General features: G+C 40.1%; 1 protein-coding gene across 3 annotated transcripts in view; it reads right to left on the bottom strand.

The window, feature by feature from the left end:
* Positions 1 to 17,275, bottom strand: part of ACAA1 (acetyl-CoA acyltransferase 1) — a 64,401-nt gene that overhangs the window by 25,349 nt on the left and 21,777 nt on the right. For all 3 annotated transcript variants that reach the window (XM_072411985.1, XM_072411984.1, XM_072411983.1), the window contains exons 5-11: positions 16,574 to 16,616; positions 10,225 to 10,323; positions 8,213 to 8,293; positions 2,757 to 2,947; positions 2,031 to 2,210; positions 1,662 to 1,717; positions 571 to 716 (exon numbers count right to left, since the gene is read on the bottom strand). In XM_072411985.1, the coding sequence (XP_072268086.1) occupies positions 571 to 716; positions 1,662 to 1,717; positions 2,031 to 2,210; positions 2,757 to 2,947; positions 8,213 to 8,293; positions 10,225 to 10,323; positions 16,574 to 16,616 (796 nt within the window). The remainder of the gene's footprint in view (positions 1 to 570; positions 717 to 1,661; positions 1,718 to 2,030; positions 2,211 to 2,756; positions 2,948 to 8,212; positions 8,294 to 10,224; positions 10,324 to 16,573; positions 16,617 to 17,275) is intronic.

Genomic DNA, 17,275 nt, shown 5'->3' with positions numbered 1-17,275 from the left:
AAACTTTTTCCTGCTACACTTATCTGTTGTTTCTTTAAAACTTAATATGAAAAAAAAAAAAAAAAATTTTTTTTTTTTTTTTTTTTTTTTAAAAAAAAAAAAAAAAAAAAAAAAAAAAAAAAACCCTAACAAGGGATTCATGCTTTCCTGCTCTATCAAAAAAAAGTTCTATCAAACTCTCTATCAAGAAAAAAATGGTACATGAACAGTTTATGTGAATGTCAACCCTTAACATAACTATATCCAGGTAACGTCTGTTAGTATAAAAACCCAAATTAAGATATATGAAACAGGTCTGCAGTATCTTTCCTCCTACAGACACTAACCTTACAAATGCAAAGACTCCTGATATTAAAATAGCCAGAAAGTCACAAGAATTATATTTTGACACATTCAAAGAAAGTATGGTATCCTCACAAATATGTTGTCGTATCACGGTTTAGCTGAGCACTTTGAGTACTTCAAATACCCAAGAAGTGTAAGAAGACAGTAGGTAATTTAGCTTTGCGGTATCTGAAAAAGTTGGAACTTTCAGCAGTGTACAGAGACCCAGATTAGAAAATGTCTTACCGTTTACCCCTTCTCTTGAGCTCATTCAGTAAAGTCACTGTCTGTCGAGTTCCAGTACAGCCCAGAGGATGTCCAAGGGCTATAGCTCCTCCATTGGGGTTAACTTTCTCCAATGGAATGCCTAACTTCTCTACACAGTATACTGCCTGAATATGCAAAAGAAAACATTGTCTTAAACGGAAGAACAATTAACTGCACTACAATCACTTTCCATATAATTGAGTGGTAATTACAAATATTCGTCATAAGCCATAAACATTAAGAAGCCCTGGAAGGAAACACAAATGCAGCCCCTATCATATCAAACAATGTAATGAACCTTGGTTGTTTGACAAGGCTGTATTGTGGGATTAAGTGCCTTCTGAAAATAATGAAGTTGTCTTGAAAAAGCTGAGACATTTCAAAACATCTTCCCCAGCAAAAAAAAAAGCCTGATTAGACATGGTAAAGATTAACCACAGATGTAAGTATTGGTGTCTATTTTCAAAACTTCCCCCAGACAAGTACAGCATATTATTACATAAAAATAAATATATCTCCTAGCTTTTTAACTGATTGTTTAAACACCCATGTATGAAATTTCTATTAATTCCAATTGGCCAATCCACCCACGTTTGTGGAAAACTTGGAAAAACAGTTCATTTAGACTTGGCCTTAATGTTCCAGTGTTTTCATGTTTTTTTAGGGGCACTTTAGAAAAAAAAGACTGTTTGCTGCCGTACAACTGACATGGACTGCCAGCTTATAATTGGTACATGTAGTGGGACATTTTTAAAGGGCTTAAACCTGAACCTGTATTTACAATATTGCACTATCCTGCATGTAGGGTTTAATAAATTCCTATTTTGTAATACACATTTTTGGCAAGGTATTTGAATATCAAAATACCAATTTCCATTGGGATGCAGAATGGCCTAGCTTTAAGACTTTTATTATGTTTTATTATGTTCAGACGGGTGCAGTTTTAATACAATAAAGCATACATGCTCCATCTTCAAAATGTATTTACAGATTGCCAGATTGTGCTGTCTCTTCAGGTATTGTACACCTGAAGTTTTTGCTGGCATAGTGCATCAGAGAACAAAACTTACCTGACTGGCAAATGCTTCATTAATTTCATACACATCAATATCATCAGTTGTGAGACCTGTAGACATTAACAAGCTTTAAAATACGTATTACATACATACGGTAATAATATACTTTTACATTAAGCAAGTCTGCATATATAGTACATGTCATCAAAAACATTTTTTCTGGTTTTGGTTTGGAGAGGGAAAGGTTAAAACACCTGTCAGGTTTTTCTGCTATGTGGGGCTCTTTTAGAAAGTGTGTTGCTGTCAGAAAGTTCCCCTAAAAAATTCACCAGTTTTCTTATCCTTTCCTAAATTGTTTAAAACTAGAGAAATTGTTTATACTTGACATACACTTAGTACATAAACCAACTAGTTAAAACCCACCTGCTTTCTCCAAAGCAACAGGTATAGCATAGGCTGGTCCTATCCCCATAACATCAGGAGGGACTCCCACTACCGCAAAGGACCTTAGAACCCCAATGATAGGAAGGCCAAGATGCATGGCTGTTGATCGTTTAGCTAGCAAAACTGCAGCAGCTCCATCACTAACTTGACTGGCATTTCCTGCATACATAAATAAAATAAAAATGTTGACTTTACACGTCCAGTGGAAATAACCTAAAAAAAGGGAGCAGTTAAAGTTTGATGACAGAAAGAAAAATAAAATACTCAAAAGATACAATTTAAAGTCATTACAGACAGGCAGGCAGAAGAATATAATATAGCTGGCCTCCACATAGAATAAGTCTGTTGGAAAATGAAACATCTTCACTATCTTCTTCTCTTACTTTTTTACATTGTGTCATGCACTGGATTTTTTATATTTAGATCCCATTCTTTGTCTATGCATCTCAATGTTCTTTAAGTATTGCTCTCAGTACTAATATATCTGCAAAAGCATTCTACTTCTACCATCCTGTGTTTTTTATCTATCATCATATTGCACTGACACACACACACACACACACACACACACACACACAATCTAAAGAAAAACATGTAGACACTATAAAAAATCCTGTTTATTAATATCAATAATAATATTATTACATTTAAATTGTGCATTTACTAGTTATATTTAAAAAGCATAAATGAACTAAGTTTTGTTACCAGCAGTAGTGCTCCCATCTTCTTTGAAGGCTGGTTTAAGTTTTGCAAGCCCCTCCAGGGTGGTGATAGGTCGGATACCATCATCTTCACTCACTGTGATAGTCTTTGTATTGCCATGATCATCAGTGACTATAGTAGTTACAGGAACTATTTCAAGTGTGAAACGACCTGCACGTTGTGCAGCTGCAGCCCTGAAGAATGAGGGATTATAATAGGGATCTTTTTGTTAACTGTTCTGAATGTGTGGAGGGGATATCTCAGGGAAATGAACAAGAAATTTTAAACTTTACACAAAAAAGCTACATAAACCACATAGTATAATCTTTTTTTGAGATTTAGAGGGGTGTTGATTTATTAAAGCAGAATTACTTATCACTCTTGGAATTGACTCAGGGTTTAGTGACATGAGTCTCACATCATGTGGTCTACACAGATCCTAAAGCATTTGCCTTTTAAGCACCTAAATGTTAAAGCAATAACTAGAACACTGGATATTCCAAACCTAGCAGCTGTGGTAAAAGGGATCAACTGCATAAAAAAAAAAAAAAAAAAAAAAAAAAAAAAAAAAAAAAACAAAACAAACTTTGTACAAATGAATGCATATTGTTCTTCAGTGTTACCCTTGAATTCATATCATTATCACATACACTTGAAGCTTTAAAATTATATCCAGTTTCGGAGCATAAAAACAAATTTACCACAGAAAGATATTCTGAGCACCAGGGTAGGGTAGTTACCCTGGTAACCACCTCTATTCACTTTCATAGTGACCCAAGTTGCAAAGTAGAAACAAAGTGAACTTAAGAAAGACCCAGTATGGTTGTTTATGATTACACTGGTCAACAAACATTTTCTAGCCAAACAGATTAAAGTCATTTTAGGTTGCGTTTGATGCACAGAATCTAAATATGGTATTAGTTTTGCTAGATTGGCTCTAGTTTTCAAAATAACGTTCTCAATATTACCCTCATGAAAACTAATGAAATATGAAAATTAAGCAAAATTAAACTTTTTGAAATACTTAATGTTAATATATTCTTTATTCAGTATATTTACAGAACTAATCACAAAGAAGTAATTGAAAAACTCAGATTGTGTTATTTCCTTTTATGCTGATGATCAGGACAATCACGTTGAAGGCTCCAGCAGTAGTTGCCATCTTGTGTCTATCCCATCTACCCTGATACCTTTCTTCCATCACCTTTATATCTTGATGCATAGTTCTCCACAGAGGGTTTTAGCCGGTTGCTCCGCCCGGCTGCTGTGAATACCCCGCCCACCTCTCCTCGGCAGCTCTCATCCTTGGATGCACGGATCTCAGTGAGGCTGCTCTGTGCCATCTGTGCTCTGTGTCATCCGTCTAGAGGTTTGCTGCTGCGATGAGAGATGAGCACACACAGTTCAGCCTTCATGTGAAGGGGACACAGGCATCTCATAGCACGAGCTGGGATTTCTATTTAAAAAAAAAAAAAAAAAAAAAAAAAAAAAAGCCGCCGCTGAAATGTATTCACTGCTAGAGCTGTGTGTGAAGTCTGCATGTCCTGCATCCTCACAGTTCTCTGTGTACAAACCTCCATATGTCCTAATATGTATGTCACAATGACCTGTAATTATCTGGGTGTACAGGGGGCCCTCATAGATACTAGTTACTACAATTTCAGCCCCCCCGCTTTAAGGAATTTCAAGATATGGGGGTCACAAATGTAAAAAGTTATGAAAATTGAACTTTGGGCTTGCTGTTTCAGAGGAAAGTGCAACTAGGAGTCCTAAATTGAAAATGCAAATTGGGGATACATACTGGAGCCACTAACATAGCAAGGAGCATTGGGGTGGGCCCCTAAATATATACCTACCAGTCACAAATCTATACCTATGAATCTACTGTCTGCTTCTCTTTTTTGAAGCCCAATTTCTCTGAGGTGGGGGTACAAAACTGAAAATATAGGTGCAAGTGTCAGACACATTCTCCCCTTACAATCTCATTATTACAGCATCATTAGAACATAAAACACTCTGCCCAGTAAAATGGGCTTCCCTGCCCTGTTACACATTCCTGTCCACTTATTTAACATTTTGAACTTCAATTGGGGAATGGGGAGATGTAAGAAACCAAAAATATCGGTACAAGTGGGGAACATCTGTGACTAACATCCCCTAAAACATCATCACTATGGCATCATTAGAAAATTAACTCTGCTCACTATATTTTATTGAGGTTGAGGTACTGGAAGGTTACAGTCATGTGTAACAAGGACGTGCATTTTGATGGACGTTTTTTTTTTTTTTATGTTGTAATGATGCCATTGTGATGACAGGTGATAGCTACAAGTGTCCCCACTTCCACCTATATTTTTGTTTCCCTGCACCTGAGAAATTGGGGTTTGAGGTAAGATGCAGACAGATATGTGTAACAGAGTAGGCAGCACATTTTGCTAGGTAGAGATTTATGTTCTCATAATGCCATAGTAATTACATTTTAGAAAGGTTTAGCCACAAGTGTCCCCCACTTGCAGATACAGTTTCAGTTTCCTATGCCTCCACGAGTCCCTTAAAAATTTCAAATCAATACAACCATCGGTTTAGGAGATCTGAAGGTTTGAACACAGCGAGTTGTTAGGCTGCAGAATATGACAAGCAGCTTTTACACACAGCTATCACACTGCACAGCCAATGACATTACACACTGCGGATAAACTTCACAGACAGTGTTTTTTAATAGAATATGGACAGTGATAAGAGGGGGTCACTGGCTGTCTTGTCCCCATCTGATATCACAACCATGATGCTATTAAAGCATCCCCACATTTTTAACATTATATTGAAGGGTGATTTTCTCTTTTATGTAATGGAAAAATGTGCGTTTTTTTTTTTGTTTTTACACTTTTGTGGAGAGGACCTCTCCCCTTCAGTCTTCACTTCCATTTCGGTAAAGACCAAGGGGGAATACGCAGCCTTCTGGGATATTTGTGTCACATATCCCAAGAGTTTCTACACTGCTCCTTGTGTGCATGAATCTTCAGAGGCTTTATTATAATGTAAAAAAAAAAAAAAAAAGTGTTCAATCTCATGCATGCGCAGTGCAAGGCAGCATTGGATGTAGTGAGCAACAGAGAAAAGGCGGAAGCTGAGCCAGCATGGGCCTGCTGGGCTAATTTTGTAAAAGAATCAAGTAAAAAAAAAAAAAAAAAAAGAAGTTTTCACAAAAGTTTACTTTAACTAAATTTAGACACAGGAGCACATCTGAAGTTGGGCTGAATTCACACCGGCAGTAAGGTTGCATTTGTCCATTCCTCATGCCAGGAACCACTGCTTTTTAAAAACTGCTAGCTCTGAAAGAGCCCAGCACTTACTTACCGCCTGTTACCAATCCTAGGTGCCTAGCACTTACCGCCTGTTATCAATCCTAGGCGCCTAGCACTTACTGCCTGTTATCAATCTTAGGTGCCTAGCAGTTGCTAGAAGTCACTCAGAAGGGGTAAATGTTTTTTGCTGCTAATATTAGCTAAGCCTAACTTGTTACACCACATTAATTATACTATTACACTACTACAAAGGAATACACTCTTAAAACTTAGAACACTAGTAAGTTGGGTCACAATACAAGGCATAGGACAGTTGTGGCAAAATACATAGAATAGAAAAATTGGATATACTAACGGGGCAGGCATTACAAAGTTGTAACAAATCATTGGGAGAAGGTGGAACACTGAAACAATAGGAGGTTACTGATTATCCATGGCATAAACAACTGGGAGCACTAAATTTGCCATGTTTTGCCACACACCCTTTTTTACCCCCCGGCTACAGCTTCCCACCACCCGGCTGAAAAAAATTTCTAGGGAGAACACTGTGATGGAACCTCTCACCTTGTTCCTCACTAAAATCGACAAGGTTTTCTGGAAATTTTTGCAAATGGCTATGGATTTAGTGTACCTTAATGATCATAGTAGCACCCAAAGTTTTTAAAGTTTAAAGGCAAGTTTTGTACCAGTTCTTTATAATTTTGTGTTTTATGGATACCGAAGATGTTCTTGACAACAGGACGCCGAATCTGGGGTCCATCAAAGATTCCTGCTTTTAATTTTTCAGTACTCGATCCAGGGAAGAATCTACAAATGTATTTGAGGCAATAACTGTGCTTGTTCAGAGCTCTAACAAATTTCTTAATTAATCCCAACACTACTATGTGTAGTGGAAGGAGAATGATTTTTTCTTTGTTAACCATTGGCTCGTTAATAATGTTCGCTGCACCTTTTTTCATGTTTTCCCCTGGAGGCCATGCCACTTGGTTGTATGAAAAACGTTGGTGTAAATAAAGATTGATAATAATATGCTGTGTTAACATTTGTTGCTGGTAAAATCTTTCCTGTATCACAAGTGTGAAATACACTAAATATATTGAAAAATCCTTGGCAAGTGAAAACAAATTTTTTTTTGTTGAGCAGTGTTATTATTGAACAACACATTAGATATAATTTTAATATTATCTTAATTTATGAACTAGAACTGGTTATACTGTTAAAATTTCAGTAGTGGTTGATAATGTTATGAATAGAAATGCTACATTTAACATTCAGTCCAACAGATGCTGGACTTATCATAAACTGCAAGGTTAGTGGCCTCCATGTCCACCTAAAAAAAGCTCTTTAGGCAAGCACTTTAGAAATATATGCACATATTTGCCAAAATGGACAGCAGAAATTGCTGCGTAAACAGAGAAGTTTGCTGTGCTTTGTACTATAATCGTACATTTTTATGTGCTATTATAAATTAATTTTGAAAAAATATGTATACTTCATCTACAATCTTTTTTACAAGACGTTACCTAGAAGAGCCATGGTTCATATACATTACAATTTAATATACATTATCAGCAAATAAAAAATAATAAAAAAAAAATAATCAAAATAAAAAAAACAAAAATTTAACATTTGCTCTGGTACATAAAGGGATGTGCAATTATATGAGCTAAAATGGTTACAGAACAATCCCAAGGAGTCGGTCTCTTTGGCTCTCCATGATTCCTATTGTAAACAAATATCCAGGGCAGGTGTGAAACTGATTGCTGACTGTCAGAAAGTATTTAGTACTGGTATTTTTTGCATTACATTTTCTCTTTATGAAGAGTAGTATTTGGAAATATCTTTACAATCTTAGGCTATGTCTACATGCCTAAAAACTCCTATACCACCTTAATTTGTGTTTATGGATGTTTATAGAAGCATTTAAAGTAATCTAAAAGCCAGACTGAAAATGCTTAGAAACAACCATGATAGATTTAAAATATGTTAATGGGAGTGTTTATAACTGCTTATGTGTAAATTAAGTGTTTAAACACTCAATTTAAATGCTGGGCAAACAGTCTGCTAGACTAGGCCTTACAAGCAATTTTCATTGTTATATAAACAAACAGAAGCATAATATTAAGTCAATAACAAAAGCTAAAATATGTTTACTTTTGTTGAGATGTAAGAGAAAACTTGTCTTGCTTTTGTCTGGTGACACCAAACTGTTCAGCCACATTTTCGGAGGTAATCCTGTAAACAAACAATTAAAGCATTTTAATACATTAACCACCAAAATTAAATAAAAAACACAAAAATCAGCTTAACCCCCCAGCGATCTAATTCTGTCAGTTTTTTGATGCAAAAAGTGATCCTATTTTTTGCATAGAAATTTTTGTTTATATTGTGGGCCTGTAATTCTTAGGATTAACTCCCCGGTATGATAATTATATTTATTATATTATAATCATAAATTATAATATAATACATAATTATAAATATTAATTTAAAAAAATAATGAAATAATAGACAACAATGTAATCTAAAAATAAAATATAAAATTAAAATTGTACTTTTATTTTTATTTCATGTTGTGTGGTGTTTTTGTACTGTAAAAACCATTTAAAAGCAGATTACATTGTAATCTGCTTTTAAATTTCCCTCCCTGACACACCCCCATACATCACCACTCACATCACCCGGAAGATGCCTCATCCTCCGGGGTGATGCGAGTGGGGGATTTCCCTGCCTACTCACACAGGCACACGCTGGACGCTGGAGCTGCTGCTGCTCGCATCTCCAGAGAGATGCAAAGCACAATGCAGGATTTCTGCATTGTGCTTCACATCTCACTGCAGATGCCAGCAGCAATAGCAATTTTTTTATTGCTGCTGGAGGAGCTGCGGGGACCGGGTAAGTATTTTCTTTCAGTTGTAATTGGATTGTCATACAATGTATGACAATCTGATTGCAATATAACGTTTGTTTACTTTTTACCACCTGAGAAAATTTCGGGTTTAACACTTTTTGCAAGTATTAACCACGGCCAGGTGGTTAATACTTTAAAAAGGATAAGTGGTCGTCAACTTCATTAATATTTGCCACCCTTAAAGGAGGAACTAAACGGGTTGGTGGGTGGAGAGATTCTGCCAAAAAGAGCAAGTATGTACAGCACACAGAGCTGAGCTCTACACTACAGGGTACAGTGTACAGCGAAAACAAAAAGCCACAGACAGAGATGTTTTGTTTTTATAAATAATTATAACATGTTGTGGAATAGGCTCCCTCAGAAAATAGTTTCAGCAAGTACTATAGATAGCTTTAAGAAAAAAATGCACAGAATATAACTGTGATAAAATAAGAACAGAATATATCTGGGTATTAAAGTTCTACAGTAAAGATAACAGAGGATGGTAATCCAGGTAACAAGTGATTTCCTCACAGAATTAGAAGGGAATTTTTTGGGGGGCAAATTGAATCAGGGCTTTTTTGCCTTCCTTTGGATCAGGTATGTCTACAGGGTTTTTCTGGGATATGTTAATTTCCCTAATGGTTAAACTTGATGAACTTATGTCTTTTTCCAACCGAACTATACTTCCAACTGCAAAAAGGAAAAAAAGGTAAGAGAAGGTTTAGGGTTTGCATATACTTTAATATCTGTTGTTCTTGTGTAAGTATTAAACTTAATATGGTTCAAACCTAGTACTAGATTTTAATTATTATTAAAAATTACTCAGAGTACTCAAACAATACAAAGTAACAGAAAATACATTTTTTTACATGTTTAATTGCATTACTTTGATTTGGTCAAAGCTTACCGGGCATATCATATAATTTTTCACCTAGAATATAGAATACACAAATGGAAACAGAGTTTTCAGAAATGGCAAAGGAGCCCAGATATTAAAACAAGGTCTTTCCTGACATATTGTTTGCAATACTAGACTTGAAGTTCTGTTGTGTTTCCTCAATGTGATCTTGTTAAAACCCAATGGAAAATCTCATCCTCCTTAACAAATGTCTATAACTGTAGAAGAATTGCATTAGAATCTCTAGTTAATAAAACTCCCATTTTCATACCATCTAATATTAGTAAAGGTTTTATAATATTTATATATTGTGTAGTAGGAGCAATAGACTTAGAATACACACTAGGGTACAATATGGTTTCATTAAATGCTTACCCCATGGGGATCAGACAGTCCCTTGCTTTGGCATCATCAACAGCTCGAGGGCTGATGTCTCCAACATTTCCAACACTTTTGAGGCTCATAGACTCCACCCTGAAATAGACACACAAACAATGGAATTTCATTTTCAGAATTCAGTTATGGTAGTTTTACCAATTCTAGTAAACAAAAGTACTAGGAGACAGTTTCACACACAAATGCACAGCTAATAATGTGTAATACTTTTCTGAAGTGTATATTGATTTTGGAATGTTGTAGGTTGATTGCAAAGGTAATGTTAATGAACTGGGTTAACCTATGTGCACTTTAAATACCCAGGCATGTGAGAGATCTGTTAAACAGTATTTTTACTAGCATATAATTTACCTTATCCACCATTATTCCCTTTGGAAAGTATTTATCATTATTTTTAATAAACAGGATTTATATAGCGCCAACATATTACGCAGCGCTGTACAGTAAATAGGGGTTGCAAATGACAGACTAATACAGACAGTGATACAGGAGGAGAGCTCTTCCTGTATCACTGTCTGTATTAGTCTGTCAGACGGAGATGTGCCAGGCCATGCACAGAGGAGTGGCAGAGGCCTAAATGTTTCTGATGGAGGCAGAGGTCGCAGCAGAGTAAGGGGGCGTGTCAGCATGAGTGGCGGCGAGAGTCCTGAGCTCCTGGTGTCATCTTGATTGGTTAACTCGGTCATCCACTTCATCCCAAGTGACATCAGACACCCCCAGCCAAAAGTCGGTGGGTTCGTCAGACACAACCCTTAGTTGGCATGGCCCGGGAGCAGGCCCTGTGTCCTCACTTGTCCTTAATCTGCCTCTGTCCTTTGCTGTTCCCTTAGCCACAGAAGTATTCTATGCTGTGGGCTCAAGTCCACTATACAGCGAGGGCGAGCTAGTAGAGGACAGTCAGCAGCTACTGCCCAGCCAAGATCTGGAGGAGACAACCGCCAGTTTTTCCACTAGGCGGGCAAGTAGTGATGAGGAGAGTGGCGTGGAGGTGGTGTTGCGAGTGGTCAGGCTACTGACCCAGAGACCGTTGAGGAGGACATCAGTGACGTGCATACACTACTGGATGATGCAGCCGATCGCACTTGGGAGCCGGGTGAAGGGGCTTCATCATCATCAGGAGAAGAGGGTGGCAGCTTGCCCGTGAGGCAGCGGCTGAGCCAACAAGGTGGTAGCATGGCTAGTAGTCAGCAGGGTGGCAGCAGTGGAAGGTCGGGAGCCAAACGTGCCCGGGGTAGACCACCTGCTTCGCAGCAGCCTACCTGCCCAGGAAGTAGTGGTGCAGGGGTTCACAGAGGCAGCGGCAGTAGCAGTCAGTCAGTGCGGAGTGTTGGGGGTAAAAATCACCTACTCGGTGGTGTGGCAGTTTTTAGTTAAGCCGCCGGACAGGCCTGGCAGGACAGCTTTTCCAGGGCAAACTAGGCCAGTTGCGGCCACAAATCCAGTTTGGCTGTCCAGTAGTCCAGCGGATCTTCAATGACGGCTGGCAGGGTGCACTCCAAGTATGCCCCCACCTGCTGGTTCAGGTTCTGGTCTGTCTAGCTGCTGGTGAGTAGTTTCTTCACTATGCGGGTGTAGAAAGCTGCTCATCAGCGACCCTAGGTTCCTAGGCTCAGGCTGCTGCTGATGGAGCTGGTACTGCTCCTGCCACCCCACCCCTCCACAGCAGCCATGGCAGTGGAACGTGAGTGCAGAGGGCCCCCCCCGGTCAGACCTGCGAGAGGATGGACGATGGCGCAGATAGGCAGCGGCCAACTGTCTACAAAGGATGTCTCTGTAGTAGTTCGGTTTGTCGTCCCTCTCAGCGGGTGTAAAAAAGGCCCCCCATTTTGGACCGGTAGCGAGGGTCCAACAAGGTGGAAAGCCAAATTACATCCCTCTGCCAAATGGCGACAATTCGGCTGTCACTGTGCAAGCAAGTGAGCATGCAGCGGGCCATTTCTGCAAGCGAGTCGGAGGGACTCCCTGCCTCCATCTCCACTGCATACTGCCACGGTGTGTCTGGGTCCTCTGCCTCGTCCTCCTCATCTCCCTCTTGCTCCTCTGGCTGCTCCTACTCCTCCTCTCCTGTCACCTGAGTAGAAAAACCACCCATTTTGCTATACATTGCCTTTGATCAAATGTCTTCCTCCTCCAGTTCAGCCCCCACAGGGCTTATGTGGCCATGAGATCTAAGCGCCACGTCTCCAGTCCCCTGACCAGCCAGATTTACCACCATCTGTTCCAGGACATGAAGTAGTGGAATGACGTTGTTCATCCCGTAGTCCTGGCGACTGACAAATAACGTGGCCTCCTCAAAGGGCCTGAGCAAATGGCAGGTGTCACGCATAAGCTGCCACTGGCTGACAACGAAGTTACACATGGGAGTACTACTATCCACTTGTATCATCAAGAATTAATTGATGGCCTTTCTCTGTTCGTATAGTCGGTCCAACATATGGAGGGTGGAATTCCAACGGGTGGAAACGTTGCATATTAGCCTATGTTGGGGGATGCCGTTCTGCCGCTGCAGCTCAAGGAGGGTGTGCTTTGCAGTGTACGAGTGGCTAAAGTGCATGCAAAGTTTCCTGGCCATTTCTAAGATGTCTTGCAGATGGGTGGAAGACATCAGGAACCGCTTGACAACCAGATTGAACACGTGTGCCATGCAGGGTGCATGGCTCAGACTTCCTTGACGAAGCACAGACACAATGTTCTTCCCATTGTCGGTGACCATGGTTCCAATTTTGAGTTGTCCCGGAGAAAGCCATTATTCGATCTCTTGATGAATCACACGGAGCAGTTCCTCCCCTTTGTGACTCCGTTCCCCCAGGCAAACCAGGTGCAGAACAGCGTGACACCGCCGTGCCCTGCACATGTGGTATGCTGGAGGGGCACTTTGAATTGTCCCTGCAGTGGAGGCTGAGGCGGACGTTGTCGCAGGACCAGCGGTGTGAGGAAGTGGAGGTCGAAGCGGTGTCACCTGGCCAAGTTGCTGGTGTGACTGTGCAGGAATCACATTCATCCAGTGGGCCATAAAGGACATGTATTGTCCCTGACCACATTTACAGATTAACACGTCGGTGCTGCCGTGCACTTTGGCAGACAACGACAGGCTCAAGGACTGGCCCATCTTCTGTTCTACTTATTTGTGCAGGGCTGGTACAGCCTTTTTTGCAAAGAAATGACGGCTTGGGACTCTCCACCTCGGCTCGGCACAAGCCATCAGTTCTCTGAAAGGTGCAGAGTCCACCACATGGAAAGGGAGGGTCTGCAGCACCAGCAACTTGGACAGGAGCACATTCAGAGTCTGCGCCGTTGGATGAGTGCATACTGTTGTCTCTTGGCAATCGCTTCGGTGATCAATTGCTGACGGAATGACTGACGAGGAGTAGGAGGAGCATCTGGACCAGCAGAAGATGGAAATGACATACAGGTCCCTTCGGCTGAGGTGGTGGAGCCTTAACTGCCTGAAAGCTGGTGCGTGCCACTGGGTGATGCAGAGGTTGCTGCGGCAGGCTGGACCATCACATCGGAGCCATCACATTCCTTGCCCCATGTCCTCACACATGTAGCCGCCATTTTAGAAAAAATTGCGATTTGGATTCGTTTCAAATCGAATTTTTTCTGAAATTCAGGTCGAATTCCACTTTGTCAGCTTCGATTCGCTCATCTCTAGTGCAGACACTACTTGATGATGATGAAGCCGATCGCACTTGGGAGCATCATCAGGAGAATAGGGTGGCAGCTTGCCCTTGAGGCAGTGGCTGAGCCAGCAAGGTGGTAGCATGGCTGGGAGTCAGCAGGGTGGCAGCAGTGGGAGCCAAACGTGCCCGGGGTAGACCACCTGCTTCGCAGCAGCCTACCTGCCCGGGAAGTAGTGGTGCAGGGGTTCACGGAGGCAGCGGCGGTAGCAGTCAGTCAGTGCAAAGTGTTGGGGGGAAATTCCCTACTCGGCAGTGTGGCAGTTTTTTTAGCTGCCAGGGGAGGTTAACATGGCCATATGTAGAATATGTGGACAAAAAGTGAAGCGTGGTCAGGGTGCAAATGGTGGCACCACGGCCCTGGGTCAACATATGCAGCATCACCATAAAGTGGCCTGGGAGAACCATGGCTCCGATGTGGTGGTCCAGCCTGCCGCAGCATCACCCAATGGCACGCACCAGGTTTCAGGCAGTCAAGGCTCCACCACCTCAGCCGAAGGGAGCTGTAGGTCATTTCTATCTTCTGCTGATGCAGATTCCCCTTTTCCGTCTACTCCTTGTCAGTCATCGATCACGGAAGCGATTGCCAAGAGACAACAGTATGCGTGCACTCATCCAACGGTGCAGAAGCTGAATGTGCTCCTGTCCAAGTTGCTGGTGCTGCAGTCCCTCCCTTTCCAAATGGTGGACTCTGCACCTTTCAGAGAACTGATGGCTTGTGCCGAGCCAAGGTGGAGAGTCCCAAGCAATCATTTCTTTGTGAAAAAGGCAGTACCAGCTCTGCACAAATATGTAGAACAGAAGGTGGGCCACTCCTTGAGCCTGTCGGTGCCTGTGGGTGAACGGAGTCACACAGGGGAGGAACTGTTTCGTGTGATTCATCAAGCAATCGAATCCTGGCTTTCTCCGCAACAAAATCGGAACCATGGTGACCGACAATGGTGACCTATTGAGGTTTTTGGCGCCTCCCAGCTGAGCAATCTAGTCCTTTTAAATTGGTTAAAGGGCCACGTGGATTGCAGCAGCAGCCATCTTAGCACAACACGTACTGCGACAAAATTAGACCTATGTGCTGCCTCTGTATCATTACTTGGCTGTGGAAAGTGGCAGATTTGGATTTGGCAACCTCACCAGAAGTTTAGGTGGTGCTGTGGGAGAAAAACCAATGGCAACTAAATCTCCTTCAAATTGTATTAGAAAACACATGGCCCACTTTTTGGCTTGAAGATATGGAATTTCCTTGCTCTGTAAGCGACACATTTGGTCTTGATATGTGCATTCTTCCTTTTGAATACCCCTAGTCTGAATCCTGTGCGATTTCAGTTTTGTATATAAACTGCCTGATTTTAATACATTGTTGACTTTGTAATTTAATATTAGTATTCTTTCTTTATTAGGCACAATGGCTGCAATTGCTCTCTTATTACCTGGATGTTACTCTGTATTATTGCCTTCTTGGGTTCCTTCTTTTAAACCAGATTTTGTCTGTTGCTTTTATCAAAGGTTTAACCTTAACAAGACTGTCTAATCCAAAGTTTCTCCTATTTTGAGGTTGAATGGCTTTCAAGGTAAATGAATATATATATATAAATTTGTCACTTTCTTTGTGGACGCATTAGTATGGGGGCCTTCCTTATTATCCCATGCTATAATTTAGAATAGGGTATTTTTCTGTTAGACATTTCTGTCCTCAATGTACCTGCCCTGTTCAGCTATATCTCATAGGGACAGTTTCTTTTCCTGTTTAGTTAACAAAAAACTAAACTGGAATATGGAAACTAAATTTTCAGATGAAAAATGAAGCTATGACTTATACAAGTCTTTCTGCTAATATAGTTAAATAGTATAAATTACGTTGTAACTTTGTTGTGTAATTTTAGCAATATAGATATTTTCATAGTCCTCATGACACAACCAGTTCAGCAGAGTTTTCTGTATTATTCTACTGTTATAGCCTAAAACCTTCAAAAATGTGAAAATGCTATGCAACAAAATTTTACATTAGCAGCTAAAAAGTATCAGTTTTCTAAAAATAGGGTGCAACATTAAGGCCTAAAGTACATGGTAATTTATAATAGTTAAGTTGCATGATAAACCACCAGATCAAAAAATACCTCCATCTTAAAACTGAATATTTTGGGTTTGTGGAATGGATATTGAATTAAGGCTTCCATTATGGCATTAAGGAGACCAGTTTTCAAAAATACCCACAAGTACAGTTTTTACATGACTTCTGCTTATGCAGCCATGTATGAACACACAAATATCTGCCTATCAACCCCCCCAGATTATTATCTAAATATTATAGGTCAATAGCCAGTTTATAGGAAGGGGACAATATGTACACTATGAATTTATAAAAACAGGACATTCCCTCCTGGGAATCAATTACTGCCATGTTTCTCAGAAATGTTTGGTATAGAAACCACCAAGACATGCAGATATTAGCAGAGTGTTTAAAATGCATAATTTTCTTTTAGGCTACTGCCTACAGAACAGTATGGGCACTCCTGGAAACAAACAAAATATTATATATTACTACTGTTAAATTGACAAACTAAAAGATATTGAACTGCAGGATTATCTTTTCAGATTTAAACACATGCACTTATTTGTATTATGGCATAATTCAATGGAAGGGTTCTTACCCACATGCCAATCCAATATCATATGAACCATTTCTGATGCCACCTGTAAACAATGTAAATATTTTTCATGCATTAAAGAAGAAAAGGAGAAAAAGAAATTCATAGCAACCAAGAGTGCATTGTATGTGTGGTGGCTTCGGAATGCTCTCCTAATGGTCTCAATATCTAGCAGAATTACAACTGTACTTGTTTTTGTGATGTTGGAAACAGTTGCCAGCCTATATAAGCTGCTTCATAAATTCTATTAGTTTGGGTATAAATGCTGGGATATTTCCTAAACAGCAAAAAAACTTAATCCAATCACCATGGAATGTGACACTGTGGATGTTGACTGTCAAAGATTGGGTGGTGTAAAATATATATGCCTGTTCCAGTAAATTTTTATTTGTGTATGGCAAATTGTGAAGAATTGTAAATATTTTCTGTTTTGATTTTATTCATGCGTGTATTGTGTTGTGGCTCGGATAATGATACAATCTGCACGTACATCTGTAGGTGTACACTTCACTAAGGACTGCCACAGTACCAGAACCAAACAATACCAGAACCCCATTATATTGGGAATATTCCTCAGCTACAGCTATCTTTTAAAGTTTGCAAACGGCAATTTCCTATTTCCACTGTTGTACTAAGTAGTTCCTCCCACTGGCCACTATGTACTTCTAGGAAACGACAGTGATACCAGGGTTGGTGGGAGGGGCA

This window comes from Pyxicephalus adspersus, chromosome 5, assembly GCF_032062135.1.
Source record: "Pyxicephalus adspersus chromosome 5, UCB_Pads_2.0, whole genome shotgun sequence".
In the NCBI taxonomy this organism is placed as follows: Eukaryota; Metazoa; Chordata; class Amphibia; order Anura; family Pyxicephalidae; genus Pyxicephalus; species Pyxicephalus adspersus.
Note: the sequence above shows the minus strand (reverse complement) of the source record. Positions and strands in the feature narration are given on the sequence as shown.